This window comes from Cyprinus carpio, chromosome B17, assembly GCF_018340385.1.
Source record: "Cyprinus carpio isolate SPL01 chromosome B17, ASM1834038v1, whole genome shotgun sequence".
Lineage (NCBI taxonomy): Eukaryota > Metazoa > Chordata > Actinopteri > Cypriniformes > Cyprinidae > Cyprinus > Cyprinus carpio.
This window is the reverse complement of record NC_056613.1, coordinates 1,926,540-1,941,057: the sequence shown is the minus strand read 5'-3', so window position 1 is coordinate 1,941,057 and position 14,518 is coordinate 1,926,540. Positions and strand designations below refer to the sequence as shown.

The following is a 14,518-nucleotide window of genomic DNA, read 5'->3' as shown; positions in this document are numbered from 1 at the left end:
ATAATATAATGCAGCCGGTTTTTAATGTCACATTCATAAAATAAAATAAAACAAAAATAAATAAAATAAAATTGTAAAAGGATTTCACATTGAAAAGTAAATCAATTTAAATTAAATTAAAATAAATTAGAATTAAATAATAAAGTAAAATTTAAATATATACATTTCTTCAATAAAATAATAATTTATTGTTTGTTGTTGTTGTTTTATTGACTCAAGTTCAGTTGTATGAAACAAATATTCAGCTCTTATGAAATAAAAGACACAGATGGAAATAAAAACAGCTGATAAGAGGCCTATTAGGTAAGGATTCAGATAATAAAACTAAAATTAAAGAAATAAATGACAAAGCTATTTTGAACATTTAAAATTGTAATTTTTCCTCCCAAATTATACAAATATGTCATATCAAACACAAACTACTGTACAGATGATTGTTAAGATGAACGCAAAGCTTTTACGTTGACTTTAAGGCAATGAAAGCACAACTTCAGAGACACTTTGAAAATACCTTCTTCCTATAATATTTGATCATCTAGAAAAGGACTCTTAATCATTCATGTAAGATAAAACTGTGTGCTGTGTTAGCACAGGGAGAACCGGCGAGAGTTGATGTTCATCTTGGTGACCCCGATGACCTTGAGCGACTCTGAGAGGCCTAATCCAGGAGACATGGGGACGTCACACAGGTCAGACATATCGTCCCGCTCCTCCAGCTCAAACGTGGCGTCGTTCAGCATCTTGCGGTGCTGGTTACACGTCTGCACGATTTTCAGGCTGTTGATGTCATTGCGCAGGCGCATTAGCTGACGCGCGAGCTGCTGGTCCTGCAAACGCATCTCTGCCTGCGACAGAAGGTTAAAAACGCACAGTTAAAACCTTCCCTGAATCCTGTCTATGCAATGCATTTTATTGTGTGGCATTACTGCAGCACTTATGGCAAAAAATGCATAAGTTCGCTTAAAAACTAATAATTGTTTCCAAACAGGTTTCCTGAACTCTCCAGCCTTCTCTTCGGTCAGAATCAGAAACAGGTTAAATCTGAGGTTGACATTTCAAGCTGCTTAAACTAGTGGTGTACATTTTTATTTATAACTGTGGATTTTATTTCAAATGATTCAACAACAACAACAAAAATTCTTTCAATGCTATTTACATTGTTACACCAGCAGGTGGTGCCGTCAAATGTCCATGAATCAGTGATTCATTAAAAATGGTCAATGCTGATCCAAATAAATAATAATAAAAATAATATTAATTTATAAAAATTGACAATTTTTAACAAATTCAGGTTCATTAAACAAATTATGTCACAATGTAAATGGCCACTGATATAACTAATCTGAAAAAAAAAAATGGTGAATCATTTAGAAATATAAATACGAACAAATGACGTTAAATAAAATTTTAAAAAATCCTTTTATTATTATTATTATTATTATTATAGTTTGTTATACTACAAGAATAATATAGTTTATAATAGTAATAATAATAATAATAATATATATATAAAATGTATATATATATAATAATAATAATAATAATAATTATTATTTATATTTTAAAATTCAAAAATCTTAATTCATTTTGCTTTCACCTTTGTTTCTGTATTAATCTGAAAAAATAAATCAATAAATCTGCTTTGTTGTCATTTTGGGTAAATGCATATTAAAAATATTTTATATATTTAAAAAGAAGAAATGTACACAATGAAACAAAATGTATATATAAGATCATTTATAATATTTTTGGAATTTTATATATCTGTTTTACACACACACACACACACACACACACACACACACACACACAAAATGTAAAACACACATACACACACACACACACACACACACACACATATATATATATATAAACAGTTATACTTTTTTATGTATTTTTTATTCTCTCTCTCTATATATATATTTTTATGTTAGGCTATATATTGTTTACTATGCATTTTACCCACAAAAGACACCAAAGCAGATTTATTTATTTGTTTTTTCATTTATTAATACAGAAACCAAGTTGAAAAACTCACCAGCTCTTTCTTGAGCCACTCCAGTGCTTGGTCTATACTTCCAAATCCCAGTGTGTTTCCTAACGACTGCCTCCCTTCATGGCCCACACTAACAGGGCCTGATGTTCTCTGTTTCTCTGTGTCTCCGGGGTCCGCTGGTGACTCTGAGTCTCTGTGGCTCAGGGCAAGCATCGCCTCCAGCTGCGCTCTCCAGTCCAGGTAAGACGGCTTTCTGGTCTCCAGCTTCAGCTTCTCAGTCAAAGCCTTCAGACTGGAGAGGTGATCGACCTGCGACGCAGCAAGGCTCTCTGGGGTCTTAGATGCATGTGACATTTCCACTGGCTTTTCACAGCGTTGCTTGCAAGAAAACTAAAACGCGTTCAGTGGGATAAGTTGGCAGACTGACATCACTGGATATAGTTTAAGTAACCTGGATCCATGGATGCAAAAATGCAAATATCTTTTGCTTTAGAGAACTTTTATATCACACACGTTAGTTATGATTCATTACTGAAGATGCAGTTTTTCATTTCTTTGCTCTCAGTGTCGTTGAACTTTTGCAGTTTCTCCAAACAAGACTTGCAGACAGTGTTTCACTTCTGAGACTGCTGAAATAATGAGGCATCTGAAACACAGATAACATCAAACCATGCAACAAGTAAATATCGCAATCTACTGTATGTTTTAATGTGCTAAACCATCTTATAATATAAAATGTACAAATCGTCTTGTAAAAGAAACATACCTGTGCAGTTCTGTAATGATGACAGTTTATATCAACAGTAGTGCACTAACACTTGTTTTACTAGTTAGTCTTCTTTTATAATACTTACTTCCTTATAACGTTGTTCTTGACTCATCGTTCACTCTTGTGAAATGACAAGCACTAATCCTTGTGCGTAATATATCAGAGAAAACAAACTCACACCAAGAAAATGGGTCAGAACTTACAAACTTACAGTCTTACAAACAAATATGAAAGTGTTGTAGTTGCACTGGACATATTATTTTACTATCATTAATTAATAAAATGTTATAGTTTTAGTTAATATTTTGAATTAGATTTTATTTTTTATAGTTTTTGCTTGCAGTTTAATTGTAGTTACATTTTTAGTAAATTTGTTGTGTGTTTTGTAATTTCTATTTAATTATTTTTACAATATGTCTAGACTCTAGACTTTTTAGGTTTTAGATTGTTATTTTAATACTTCAACTTAAACTAAATGAAAATGAGAAATGTTGTCGTGTGTGTGTGTGTGTGTGTGTGTGTGTGTGTGTGTTTGTGATGTTTAGTTTATACAATTAAAAAATCTTAATCATTCTTTTTGTTTTTCGCCTTTGTTTCTGTGTAAATAAATAAATAAATCTGCTTTATGTTCTATTTTCATTTTAAATTTTAGTAATTTACACGGACCAATTTTGTTGTGTGTTTTGTCATTTTTATTTTATTAAAAAAAATTAAATAAAATACCTTTATAGTTTTATTTTTAATTTATAGTTAAGTACTTCAACTTAAACTAATGAAAATGAGAAATGTTGCCTTGGCAGTCAGCTGAAATAAAATAAGTTTCCGTTTTTATATATATATATGTATATAATATATATATGATATATATATATATATATACCGTTTTTATATATATATATGAATGAGTTGACGTGTCCATTCAAAATGCATGAGTAAACAGCAGCTTTTGTATTAATGGATGAACAGATGCATTGTAAACTGAACACAGTATTTATTGTGGTCACAATTTGTCTGTTTTTTACACGGCAGGTGATTTGTGATATCATGCAATCAATTCATGACAGTCAGGAGATTCCCATTTACCTCTATCATGACAGTATCACTTAAGAAGCGATTTCGAAATGGTTCTAATAACATTCTTTTAGGAATTTTGACAAGCAGCACTGTTACAAAGTTAAGACCTTCTTCGAATGCACTTAGTCATATATATAGAAGCAGATTGTTTACATGTGATAATGGTGACAGTCTGCTGGACTCATGTGACTGTGGTGGAGTTTGAGCAGTGAACTAGGACACAGCAGCAGCTGCCTGCTAAACTGGGAACCCCTCGAGTCCAGCGCGTCTCTGAGTGATTCTAGTTCTCATCAACCAGAGCAGACCAGACAAACTCCTAATATGACCAGTAAGCTTTTATCATGTCAAATCATATGATATTTTATCATACCTTAACATATCACATTATGCATGTTCTGTTCCTGGTCCTTAAAAGAAAAGTTCACCCAAAAATGAACATTTGCTGAAAATGTGCTCACCCCCAGGCCATGCAAAATCTAGATGAGTTTGTTTCTTCATCAGATTTGGAGAAATGTAGCATTGCATCACTTGCTTTAACAAATAATCCTCTGCAGTGGATGGGTGCCGTCAGAATGAGAGTCCAAACAGCTGATAAAAACATCACAATAATCCACACCACTCCAGTCCATCAGTTAACATCCTCAGAAGCTGTGTGTTTGTAAGAAGCAAATCCATCATTGATATGTTTCTGGCCAAAATACGTGTTCATAATCCGTAATAATGCTTCCGTCATGGTAAACAAGTTTAAAACTGTTTCCATTAGTACTGTAAACAGTGCTTGATCTCTGCAGATTTCTCTCCTGATTCAGATAAGATGACTTTTTCACTAGAGAAAGCAATATTATGGATTATGAATACTTTAGCTGAAGGCAACCATTCGAGGTAAAAAATAAATAAATAAAATAAAAGTCTTAATGATGGATTTGTTTCTTACAAATGTGCAGCTTTTAACTTCACAAGATGTTAAACAAAGCCATGTACAGTACATCTCGGATGGAGTCCGTTTCATTTTTGGGTGAACTATTCCTTTAATAAAGGGGATCCTCTAGTGACAGACTTTCCACAAGGCTGTGTGAGTTTTATGGAGAAATGCAATTCATTATATCAGAAATTCAAGAAAAAATGCTTGGAGGACCAACTAAAGAAAAAGTTGGCTAACTAAACAGAGAGTCCACTGTGGAAAATGTAATGGATGAAATGGCTACAAAAAGTTTCCCGCTGCTCAGTATTTTTTGCAATGTTGTGATTCATGGGAAAGTCACCATTATACACCGAGCAACAGGACGCTGTCCCTCAGAAAGAATGAATATAATGAGAACATGCTGAGTTTGTGTTGACCTTTGTTATAGTGCCTAAACCACTCAGAAAGCGATTCTTGTGAAAATTGTGTGTACTATATATATATATATATATATATATATATATATATATATATATATATATATATATATATATATATAGTATATATATAATTAAATATATAATATAAATATCTAACATATATATAATTAAAAACTTTTAATATTTAAAATAAAAAAAAAAAAATAAAAAAAATAATGTAATTAATATTCTTTTTATATAATATTATTTATTATTTACTATTTATTTTATTTATTATTTATATTATTATTTAATTAAAATAATATTTACCATTAAAAACATACATCAATACAGAGTTTATGGGGTATAAAAAGTCTATTACAGTGACATTATCTCACTCTCTGACTGCAACTGACCTGTTTGTGTAGTTTATTAATGTAATGGACGTTTCATGAAAGATCATTTATGTAAAAAAAAATTTAAATAAATAAATAAATAAATAAATAAATAAATAAATAAATAAATAAATAAATAATAAACAGCCTTAATTAATACACAGATCTCTCTAAAAACTAATAATACTCGTGTTTTCTTTTCTTAGACGGCGAAAAGCTCGCAATCAGCCGTGATGTCATTTCTGCAAATACAGTATATCACAGAGGAAATATTACAGACGACACGCTGAGAAAGAACCGCATTTCAGAGACAGCGCTCGCGTGACCCCTCTGTATGTTACTATTATAGAGATATGAGGAATAAAAATGTTTGAATAACAACCTACCTTCACCAAACCGCATTAAACACGGAGTCAAACCCATCTGCTGCGAATGAACGCGTCCGTGCCGCGTCGCGTAAAGGAGGCCGTTCATTGGTCGACTGGGTGCTGATGAAGACGCGTCGCGCGGCGCTCATTATAATACGAGCGCTCTGATTGGTCGACATCGGGATTCCATCGCGTGCAATGTACGCGTCGCGTCACACAGGAACGTCTTATGAACTTGTCGCGTCAAAAGCATCAAGAAGCGTTTAAATGCATATTTCATATTATTATCGAGTGCGTATGTGTGAAAACTAAAGTATCAGAATGGTGTAGAAAAATCTGCGTCCTTCCGCAGCGGGGCTAGTTGTCACATTTGTCACTCAGATGCTAGATGTATTTGTTAAATTATTTTTAATGTAAAATGTTGTACAGACACGAACCTTTAAGATGTCAGTGTGGTTTTATTGTTTATTCAACAGCTATTAAAAATATGACATTGCAATTTCGGAAGAGAAAATTAATATAAATTATTCTAATTTAAGATCGGTCTTAACCGGATGTATTATTTTCACATTAGTTGTGCTTAATTATATATATATATATATATATATATATATATATATATAATGAAAAGTGAAGAGCACCTGCAGTGGGACGACCCTCGCTTCTATTGGCTGCTGCAGCTGTCAGTCATTCTGTGACGTCACTCATGTATCGTGTTTGAGGAAGCGCAAGAAACCGCATCAAACCCAGAACATATTTGACTTTAAAAATCATATCGACATCACCGAAGAGTTTAATGTGACTGCACTTGAAATATACGATTTCCAACGTCCCGAGCAAAAGGTATGCTAATATTTCGTCGTTTTTGAGTTCCTTAATGGCTAAGTTTGGCCAACCGTCTTTGAACATTTATATCATAATCAATGCATCATCAATAATAATATGATCAGATTCACTGCTAGACTGTCAAGGTTTTCCTTTTAACTTGCAGTTTTCGTAGTTTGTTGAAACCATTTTGCTGGTGGACGTAATATAGAATAGCATTGAATTATAAATGAGTTTTGATCAGGCCTCTATTGATTATTGATTATTGATCAGCTCCAGTGTGTATATTTTGCACCTGCTCACTATTAGTATGTGCTTAGAACCACATTTTGTCCTCAGGTGCTTCCTTGTTACACAAAACACATAATTTACACAAAAGTTCTACTTATTATAAATATTGATATTAATAATTACATGTCTTTTTTTCAAGTTAAAGTAAGGGAAAGTGGACATTTATTAGGTGAAAGTTCCTCTGGACTGTCCAGTATTGACCAACTAACTGGTGAAGTTCCTGATCATGGTTCAGACATCGTCTGCATTCATAATTGTCTTAAAATAATAAGAAAACTACTAGTGGAAAAGAGTATGTGCAAGTGATGCATGTATGGCATATATTGCAGTTTTGAAAAAGTAAGAATAAGTAAGTTTTATTTTTTTTTAATGTGTCTGTATAGTTTTTATTAGTTTATTTGGTTTTAGTTGTTTTAGTACTTCAACTTAAAATAGCCTAAATGAAAATGAGAAATGTTTCATTGTCAGCTATCTAAATAACTAAGAATTCGTTAAAAAAATAGTATTTTTTTGTGTGTGTTTTTGTCATGTTTCTTCTTTTTTTAATATGTCTTTTTGGCATCTGGTTGAACTAAAGTAAGTTTTAAATTAAGTTTAAGTTGTACATGCAGTCAGTGAAGTTCAGGGTGGGTTAGTAATGGTTTGTAACAGGCACAAGTCAAGTAGAGTTGTAGTCTGCTGAAAACAGCGTGTGTTAATCAGGAAACTGATGACTTGTGGGTACAAATTCATTTAATTATGAACAAGCGGTGGTCTGTCTCTGTCTGTTATAAATTGACAGTGAAGAAAGTGATCTCCACAGTCGCAGCACAGCATGCAGGTCAGCGGTTATCTGTGCGCTCTCATCGCCTGTACTGGATTAACCCTGTCCATGCCGGCCGGAAACCAAACGCGACTGGAGTCTGGAAACCACGTGCCGCCGCTCCTCTTGGTGTCTTTTGATGGTTTTCGTGCGGACTACCTAAAGAAATACTCATTTCCCAATCTGGAGAAGTTCTTCTCCGAGGGCGTCCTCGTGCACGAGCTGACCAATGTGTTCACGACGAAAACCTATCCCAATCATTACAGTCTCGTCACAGGGCTGTACGCGGAGAGCCACGGGATGCTGGCCAGTATTATGTACGACCCGGTGTCGAAAAAGACATTCTCTGTTCAGAATGACAGCGACCCTTTCTGGTGGGACGAAGCCACTCCGATTTGGGTGTCCGTGGAGGAGTCTGGATACAAGGCAGCGGCTGCTATGTGGCCAGGAACAGATGTCAGTATTCAAAACCACACGTTAAAATACCAATTCGAATACGACCCCAAGGTGACTTTCCAAGAGAGGCTGGGAAACCTCACACAGTGGATGACCATGGACAAGTCTGTGAAGTTTGCCGCTCTGTATTGGGAAGAGCCCGACAGGAGCGGACACATGTACGGCCCGGATAACACCACAGAGATGAGCAGGGTTTTAAAGGAAGTGGATGGTCATGTAGGTTTCCTGATGGAGCAGCTCAACAAAACGGGATTATGGGGGAAAGTAAACGTCATCATCACTAGTGATCACGGTATGGCCCAGTGTTCTCAAGAGCGTCTTATTAAACTGGACGACTGCATCAGTCCGAGCAGCTACAGGGTGGTGGATCTCACTCCTGTGGCTGCCATAATCCCACTGGAAGGTAATTATTTATTATTTATATTATATTTAATGCATTTTTAAATTAAAAAGTTTGACTTCCACAATGAACTGTGATTTTTTTCAAAATTGCTAAATAGGTTTTTTTTTTTTTTTAAGAGATGAGGGAGACCAATGGCCAGTATGCACTTGAAAAATTTGAATTAAGTGTTTTGTTTATTTTTTTATATATATATATATATATATATATATATATATATATATATATATATACAATGCCGTGAAATTATTCTTTTTTTTTTGCATATTAGTCAAAAGATAATGCAAGTAAATACAAAATGCAGGTTTTAAATGATGGTTTCATTTATTAAGTGTAAAAAGCTGTCCAAACCTTCCTGGCCCTACGTGAAAAAGTAATTTACCCCTAAATCTAATAACTGGTTGTGCCACACTTTGCAGCAACAACTGCAATCAAGCGTTTGCGATAACTGGCAATGAGTCTTTCACATCGCTGTGGAGGAGTTTTGGCCCACTCTTCTTTGCAGAATTGTTTTAATTCAGCCACATTGGAGGGTTTTTTGGCATGAATGGACTGTTTTGAGGGTTATTCATATAAAATGTTAAAATTTTGTTGTTAGTGATTAACCCCATGTCGTTCCAAACCCGTAAAAGCTTAGTTTGTCTTCGGAACACAATTTAAGATATTTTGGATGAAAACTGGGAGGCTTGTGACTGTCCCATAGACTGATAAATAAATAACAGTGTCAAGGTCCATAAAAGGTATGAAAGTCGTCGTCAGAATACTCCATCTGCCATCAGTCGTGCAATCTGGGTTATAAGAAGTGACGGGAACACTTTGTAAGCGAAGAAAACAAAAATAACAACTTTATTCAATCATTCCTTTGTCAACGGTCTCCTCTGTGTCTCTTCATATCACAGTATGGTCTTCTGTGTCCTCCGTGCCACAAGGATGCACTATTTCTACATGTATTTAGCTTTGATTTAAAATAAAACAGCGCATCCTTGTGGTGCGGATGACACAGAAGAGCATACACAGCATACGGTGATATGGAGAGACACAGAGGAGACAGTCTATGGGACAGTCACAGGCCTCCCGGTTTTCATCCAAAATATCTTAAATTGTGTTTTGAAGACGAACGGAGCTTTTACGGGTTTGGAACGACATGGGGGTAAGTGATTAATGACAAAATTTTCATTTTGGGGTGGAGTATCCCTTTAAGGTCATGCATCTCAATCGGATTTAAGTCCGGACTTTGACTTGGCCACTCCAAAAGCTTAATTTTGTTTTTCTTGAGCAATTCAGAGGTGGACTTGCTGGTGTGTTTGGGATATTGGTCTACGGTGCTGCTTTATTTTTTTTTTTTTTATTGAGAGTTTTTGATTTGGAATTGCAAAGAATTTATCTGGGCCTGCTAATATGCATGTTTCCTCAATTACTTTTTTTTTTATTTAATTGACAGATAATTCGACTGTGTACAAAAACCTGTCCAGCTGTCACGGTCACATGAAGGCGTACCTGAAGGACAATGTTCCTGATAGGCTGCACTATAAAAACAATGGAAGGATCCAGCCGATCCTTTTGGTGGCGGACGAAGGCTGGACGATTGTCAAAAATGGCAAACTCCCACGCAGTAAGTGTTCCTTGAAAGCAGTTTGAATTTGCATTGAATTAATTAATGAATTCAAATTAACTCATTAATGATATTTACAGAATGCTTAATGTGGCAATTGTGAATTGTTGTTCATGAGTTTATTTTCTTTCGCAGTGGGCGATCACGGCTATGACAATGCACTTCCCAGCATGCACCCCTTCCTGGCCGCCCATGGGCCCGCGTTTCGCAAAGGCTACAAGATGTCAAGCTTTAACAGTGTGGATCTCTACCCACTCATGTGTCACCTGGTGGGCGTCCCTCCGATGCCTAACAACGGCAGCTTCGCTCACGTGCGCTGTGCGCTAGTTAACGAGCAGTGCGGAGAGCTAGCGCTAGCGGTGGGCCTCGTCATCGGGGTTCTGATCATCCTGACCACCTTCACCTGTCTATTCAAGCTGATGAAGAACAGAGACGCCTCGTCTCCACGTCCGTTCGCCCGCTTGGAGTTAGAGGACGACGCTGATGACGAACCGCTGCTTGAATGAAGTGTGTTATTAGTTGGATGGAGGGATTTGACTTGATTCAAATGCATGCAGGATACGGTAAAGGAATAGTGAACTGTTCCTTTAAATGCTGAAATGGAGCTGAGAGGACAATCATAGTGAAACTGTAAGGGAGAAATTGAGATAGTGTAAAGCGAGTAACATACACTGAAGGCACAATAGTGATGAGTCATCGTTAGTACTAAACAACGTGACAAAACATGTCCCCAGCAGCTGTTGAGATAGAAATACTTTATAGGCATTTAGTTCTTAAAGGGATAGTTCACCCAAAAATGAAAATTCTGACAAAGCTCACGTTGTTCCAAACCTGTATGAATTTCAAGTTGTTCCAAGACTTTCTTTCTTCTGTTAAACATTAAAGAAGATATTTTGAAGAATGCGAGTAATCATACATTTGCCAGTCACCATTGACTTCCATAGTATGGGAAGAAATAATTTGGTCAATGGCTGCCAGCAGCTGTTTGGCAACCAACATTCTTCAAAATATTTTCTTTTATGTCTAAGAGGAGAAAGAAAGAAAGTAAGTCTTGGAACTGGTTTAGAACAACTTGAGTTTGAGTAAATGAGAACAGAATTTGTATTTTTAGGTGAACTATCCCTGTATGAGTTCCCTGGTATGGAATTTCTACTACAGAATAAAAAATTAAAAAGGTAACTGTTACTATTTATCTCACAATTCTGATTTCTTCCCTCAGAATTGTGAGATATAAACTCAGAATTGGAACACATAAACTTAAAATTCTGTGGAAATTATTTTTGCCTTGGAATAAAAGAATAAAGGTATTTGCTACTTTTTATCTCACAATTCAGACTTTATATGTTGCAGATCTTATTCATTTACCAAGAACTGCAAGATATAAACTAAGAATTGTGATATAAAGAATTGCAAGTTATAAACTCATATTTATAAGGAAAAAGTATAGCTTTGATTTTGCTATGGAATAAAAAAAAAGTTTATGTCTCACAATAGTTTTTCCCTCTTTTGGCAGATATAAACTCAGAATTGCGAGATAAAAAAAACTCAAAATTCTGAGGAAAAAGTTAATTTGTTTTTGCCGTGGAATAAAAAATAAAGGTCATTTTGACTTACTGTACATCTTGTAATTCTCCAAATAAACTCCAAGTTGTGTAATAAACTAATTTTGAGAAAAAAAAAAAAAAGTAAAAATGGCAGGTTATAAACTTAATTAAATTTAACGTAATTGCAAGGAAAAGTCAAGCTTGTCATGGAATAAAAAAATAAAAAAAGGGTAAATGCGATTTTTCTCACAATCTGAGTTTACATCTCACAATAGTTTTTTCCCCTCAGAACAGTGAGATAAAAACTCGCAATTCTGAGGAAAAACGCAAGCTTGTTTTTGCCCAGGAATAAAAAATAAAGGTAATCTCGACTTTATATCTTGTATTTCTGAAATTTTTTTCCTTAATATTGCAAGATACAAACTCAGAATTGTGAGATATAAACTCATTTTGAGAATGAGACATGTACAAAAAAAGCAAGAAATATTTTGATTGTGTTAGATAATTTTCTTAATAATCTCACGTGCACAAGCATGCTGTCTTCATGTTTAACAGATTTCAGAATGATTAAATCATGCTACTTCCAGTAATGCTTTTTAGCATTATCATATGTGTATAAATATTGCTTTATATCTATGCATAATGAATGTTAGCAGTCAGGTTACTGAGGTACACCATGCTTCATGCTCTTAAAACTGCTGTTTCATCGAAAGTCTAAGTAGGTCTTAGAATGCATTGAAACAATGATTTCTACTTAGGTTTGCAATGCTTTTGGGAAATGCATAACAAAAAAAAAAAAAGTGCAAAACATAAGCAATAATAATTATTACTAGCTTCTTTTCAGTGAAGAAATGGGATACTGAGGTTACTTGAAAATGTCCGTACTGAGTTTGCTTGTAGTGAAACTTTATTAAGTCATGTTTTATCTGTTCTCACCGCCGGCGAAATACTCATCCAGTTAAATCTGAATATTTATTTATTTTTCTAGAAGTTGCTTAGTCTTTGGTTCTTTGCAGAGAATGCGTATTTAGATCAAATGCAACTAAAGGAATGCTAAATCTCATGTTTCTTCTTGAATCCCTACTGAGGAATATTTCTGTAGGGTTTATGAGGGCTTTTTATGAGTGTTAAAGGTTTCTCAGAGATTGTTGTATGTGTAAATACACTGTAAAGCTTGTGCTTTTGTTTATTGCACTGGTTCAGATTTGGGGCAAGGGAACATGTTGCTGCTTTTAAAATGAGGAATTTTTATTCATGCTTTAAAATGTATAACAGGGACGTTATTTTTCTATTTAATTACTAGCATTTGTTCTTTTTTTTAAATAGCATAGCTCATTTTATTGGGAAATAACAAAACTTTTAATGTTTTGGACTTTTAATGCTGTTTTTTGACTGTGGACTTGAAATGATATTGAAGAGCTGTGCAATTTTATTTATTTATTTTTTTTGTGTGTGTCTTTTTATCCATGGCTTGTCATTTTCTAAATATTTCTTGCCGTTTTATCTGTACATGTAGCAGTGGTCAGTATTATTTCACATCACTCTTTAGTTACTGAAAGGAAGGTTACTGAACTGGAAATAACCCTGGCTTGTGCAGTATTTGGCTATCAAATGTTAGTGGTCATATTTTCACAGCTTTTTGAATCTTCATGAAACTATGCAAAGCAAAAACTAAATGGAACCTTTTGTCGCTCCTAAACTCATGACATTTGTCATTTGAAAATCAAATAAAATATATATTTAAGATATTTAAAGAGTGTTTTTTGTGTGTGTGTGTGTGTGTGTGTGTGTGTGTGTGTGTGTGTGTGTGTGTGTGTGTAACTTATGTTAATAAAGTATTGGTAGATTTTTGTAGATGACGTCATGCAGTCTCTATTGTTGTTGATTGATGTTGTTGTAAATATAGTTCTGGTTTTTTTATTGTGTATATAATGAAGGTTATTTTATGATGTTTATCATGACACTGCTGTGAGGACAATAGTTATGTTATGATATTAGTGATGATATAGCAGCAAAATGTATGGCTCTTAGCTTATATATGTGTATATGTGACACACACACACACACCAACACAAAATGCTGCTATTCAGAATTTGTTAAATTGTTTTTGAATCTCTTCTGCTCACCAAGGCTGCATTTATTTGATTAAAAATACAGTACAAACAGTAATACTGTGAAATATTATTACAATTTAAAATAACTGTTTTCTATTTTAATATATATTAAATTGTTATTTATTCTTGTGATGCAAAGCTGTATTTTCAGCATCGTTACTCCAGTCTTGAGTGTCACATGATCCTTCAGAAATCATTTTAATATGCTTATTTTTGGTTATTATCAATTCTTAAATATGGTCATTTCTTATCATCATTGTTTCAATGTTGTGTGGAGCTTGGTATTTTTGTTTTTTTGTTGTTATGTTTTTTTTATTATTTATTTTTTTATTTTTTTATTTTTATTGAATATAAAGCAACACCAAAATAAGAAATAGAATTTCTAAAAAGTCTTTACTGTCCATTTTGATACATTTAAAATTCAGTTTGCTAAATAAAAGCATTAATTTATTTCAAAAAATACATTTAATAGACCTATGTTCATAAGTATAGTTTTATTAAATTATCTGACATAATTTAAAAAATGTATTCACTATCGCTTTTGATCAATTT

At 34.0% G+C, this 14,518-nt stretch overlaps 2 protein-coding genes across 4 annotated transcripts; one reads left to right on the top strand and one right to left on the bottom strand.

The window, feature by feature from the left end:
- Positions 1-168: 168 nt before the first annotated feature.
- fam167aa (family with sequence similarity 167 member Aa) lies at positions 169-6,036 on the bottom strand. 2 transcript variants are annotated; one of them, XM_042743181.1, is made up of 3 exons: positions 5,941-6,036; positions 2,039-2,642; positions 169-845 (listed from the first exon to the last, which is right to left on the bottom strand). In XM_042743181.1, exons 2-3 carry the CDS (start codon positions 2,348-2,350, stop codon positions 585-587), a joined length of 573 nt encoding a protein of 190 aa, XP_042599115.1. In that variant the 5' UTR covers positions 2,351-2,642; positions 5,941-6,036; the 3' UTR covers positions 169-584. The 2 variants fall into 2 exon arrangements, with proteins under 2 accessions (XP_042599115.1, XP_042599114.1); XM_042743180.1 differs by lacking the exon at positions 5,941-6,036 and adding an exon at positions 2,763-2,877.
- Positions 6,037-6,576: 540 nt separating this feature from the next.
- enpp4 (ectonucleotide pyrophosphatase/phosphodiesterase 4) lies at positions 6,577-13,600 on the top strand. 2 transcript variants are annotated; one of them, XM_042743178.1, is made up of 4 exons: positions 6,577-6,765; positions 7,841-8,699; positions 10,138-10,308; positions 10,444-13,600. In XM_042743178.1, the coding sequence occupies exons 2-4, from the start codon at positions 7,853-7,855 to the stop codon at positions 10,812-10,814; spliced, it is 1,389 nt and encodes a 462-aa protein (XP_042599112.1). In that variant the 5' UTR covers positions 6,577-6,765; positions 7,841-7,852; the 3' UTR covers positions 10,815-13,600. The 2 variants fall into 2 exon arrangements, with proteins under 2 accessions (XP_042599112.1, XP_042599111.1); XM_042743177.1 differs by having other exon boundaries at positions 7,820-8,699.
- Positions 13,601-14,518: the final 918 nt, after the last annotated feature.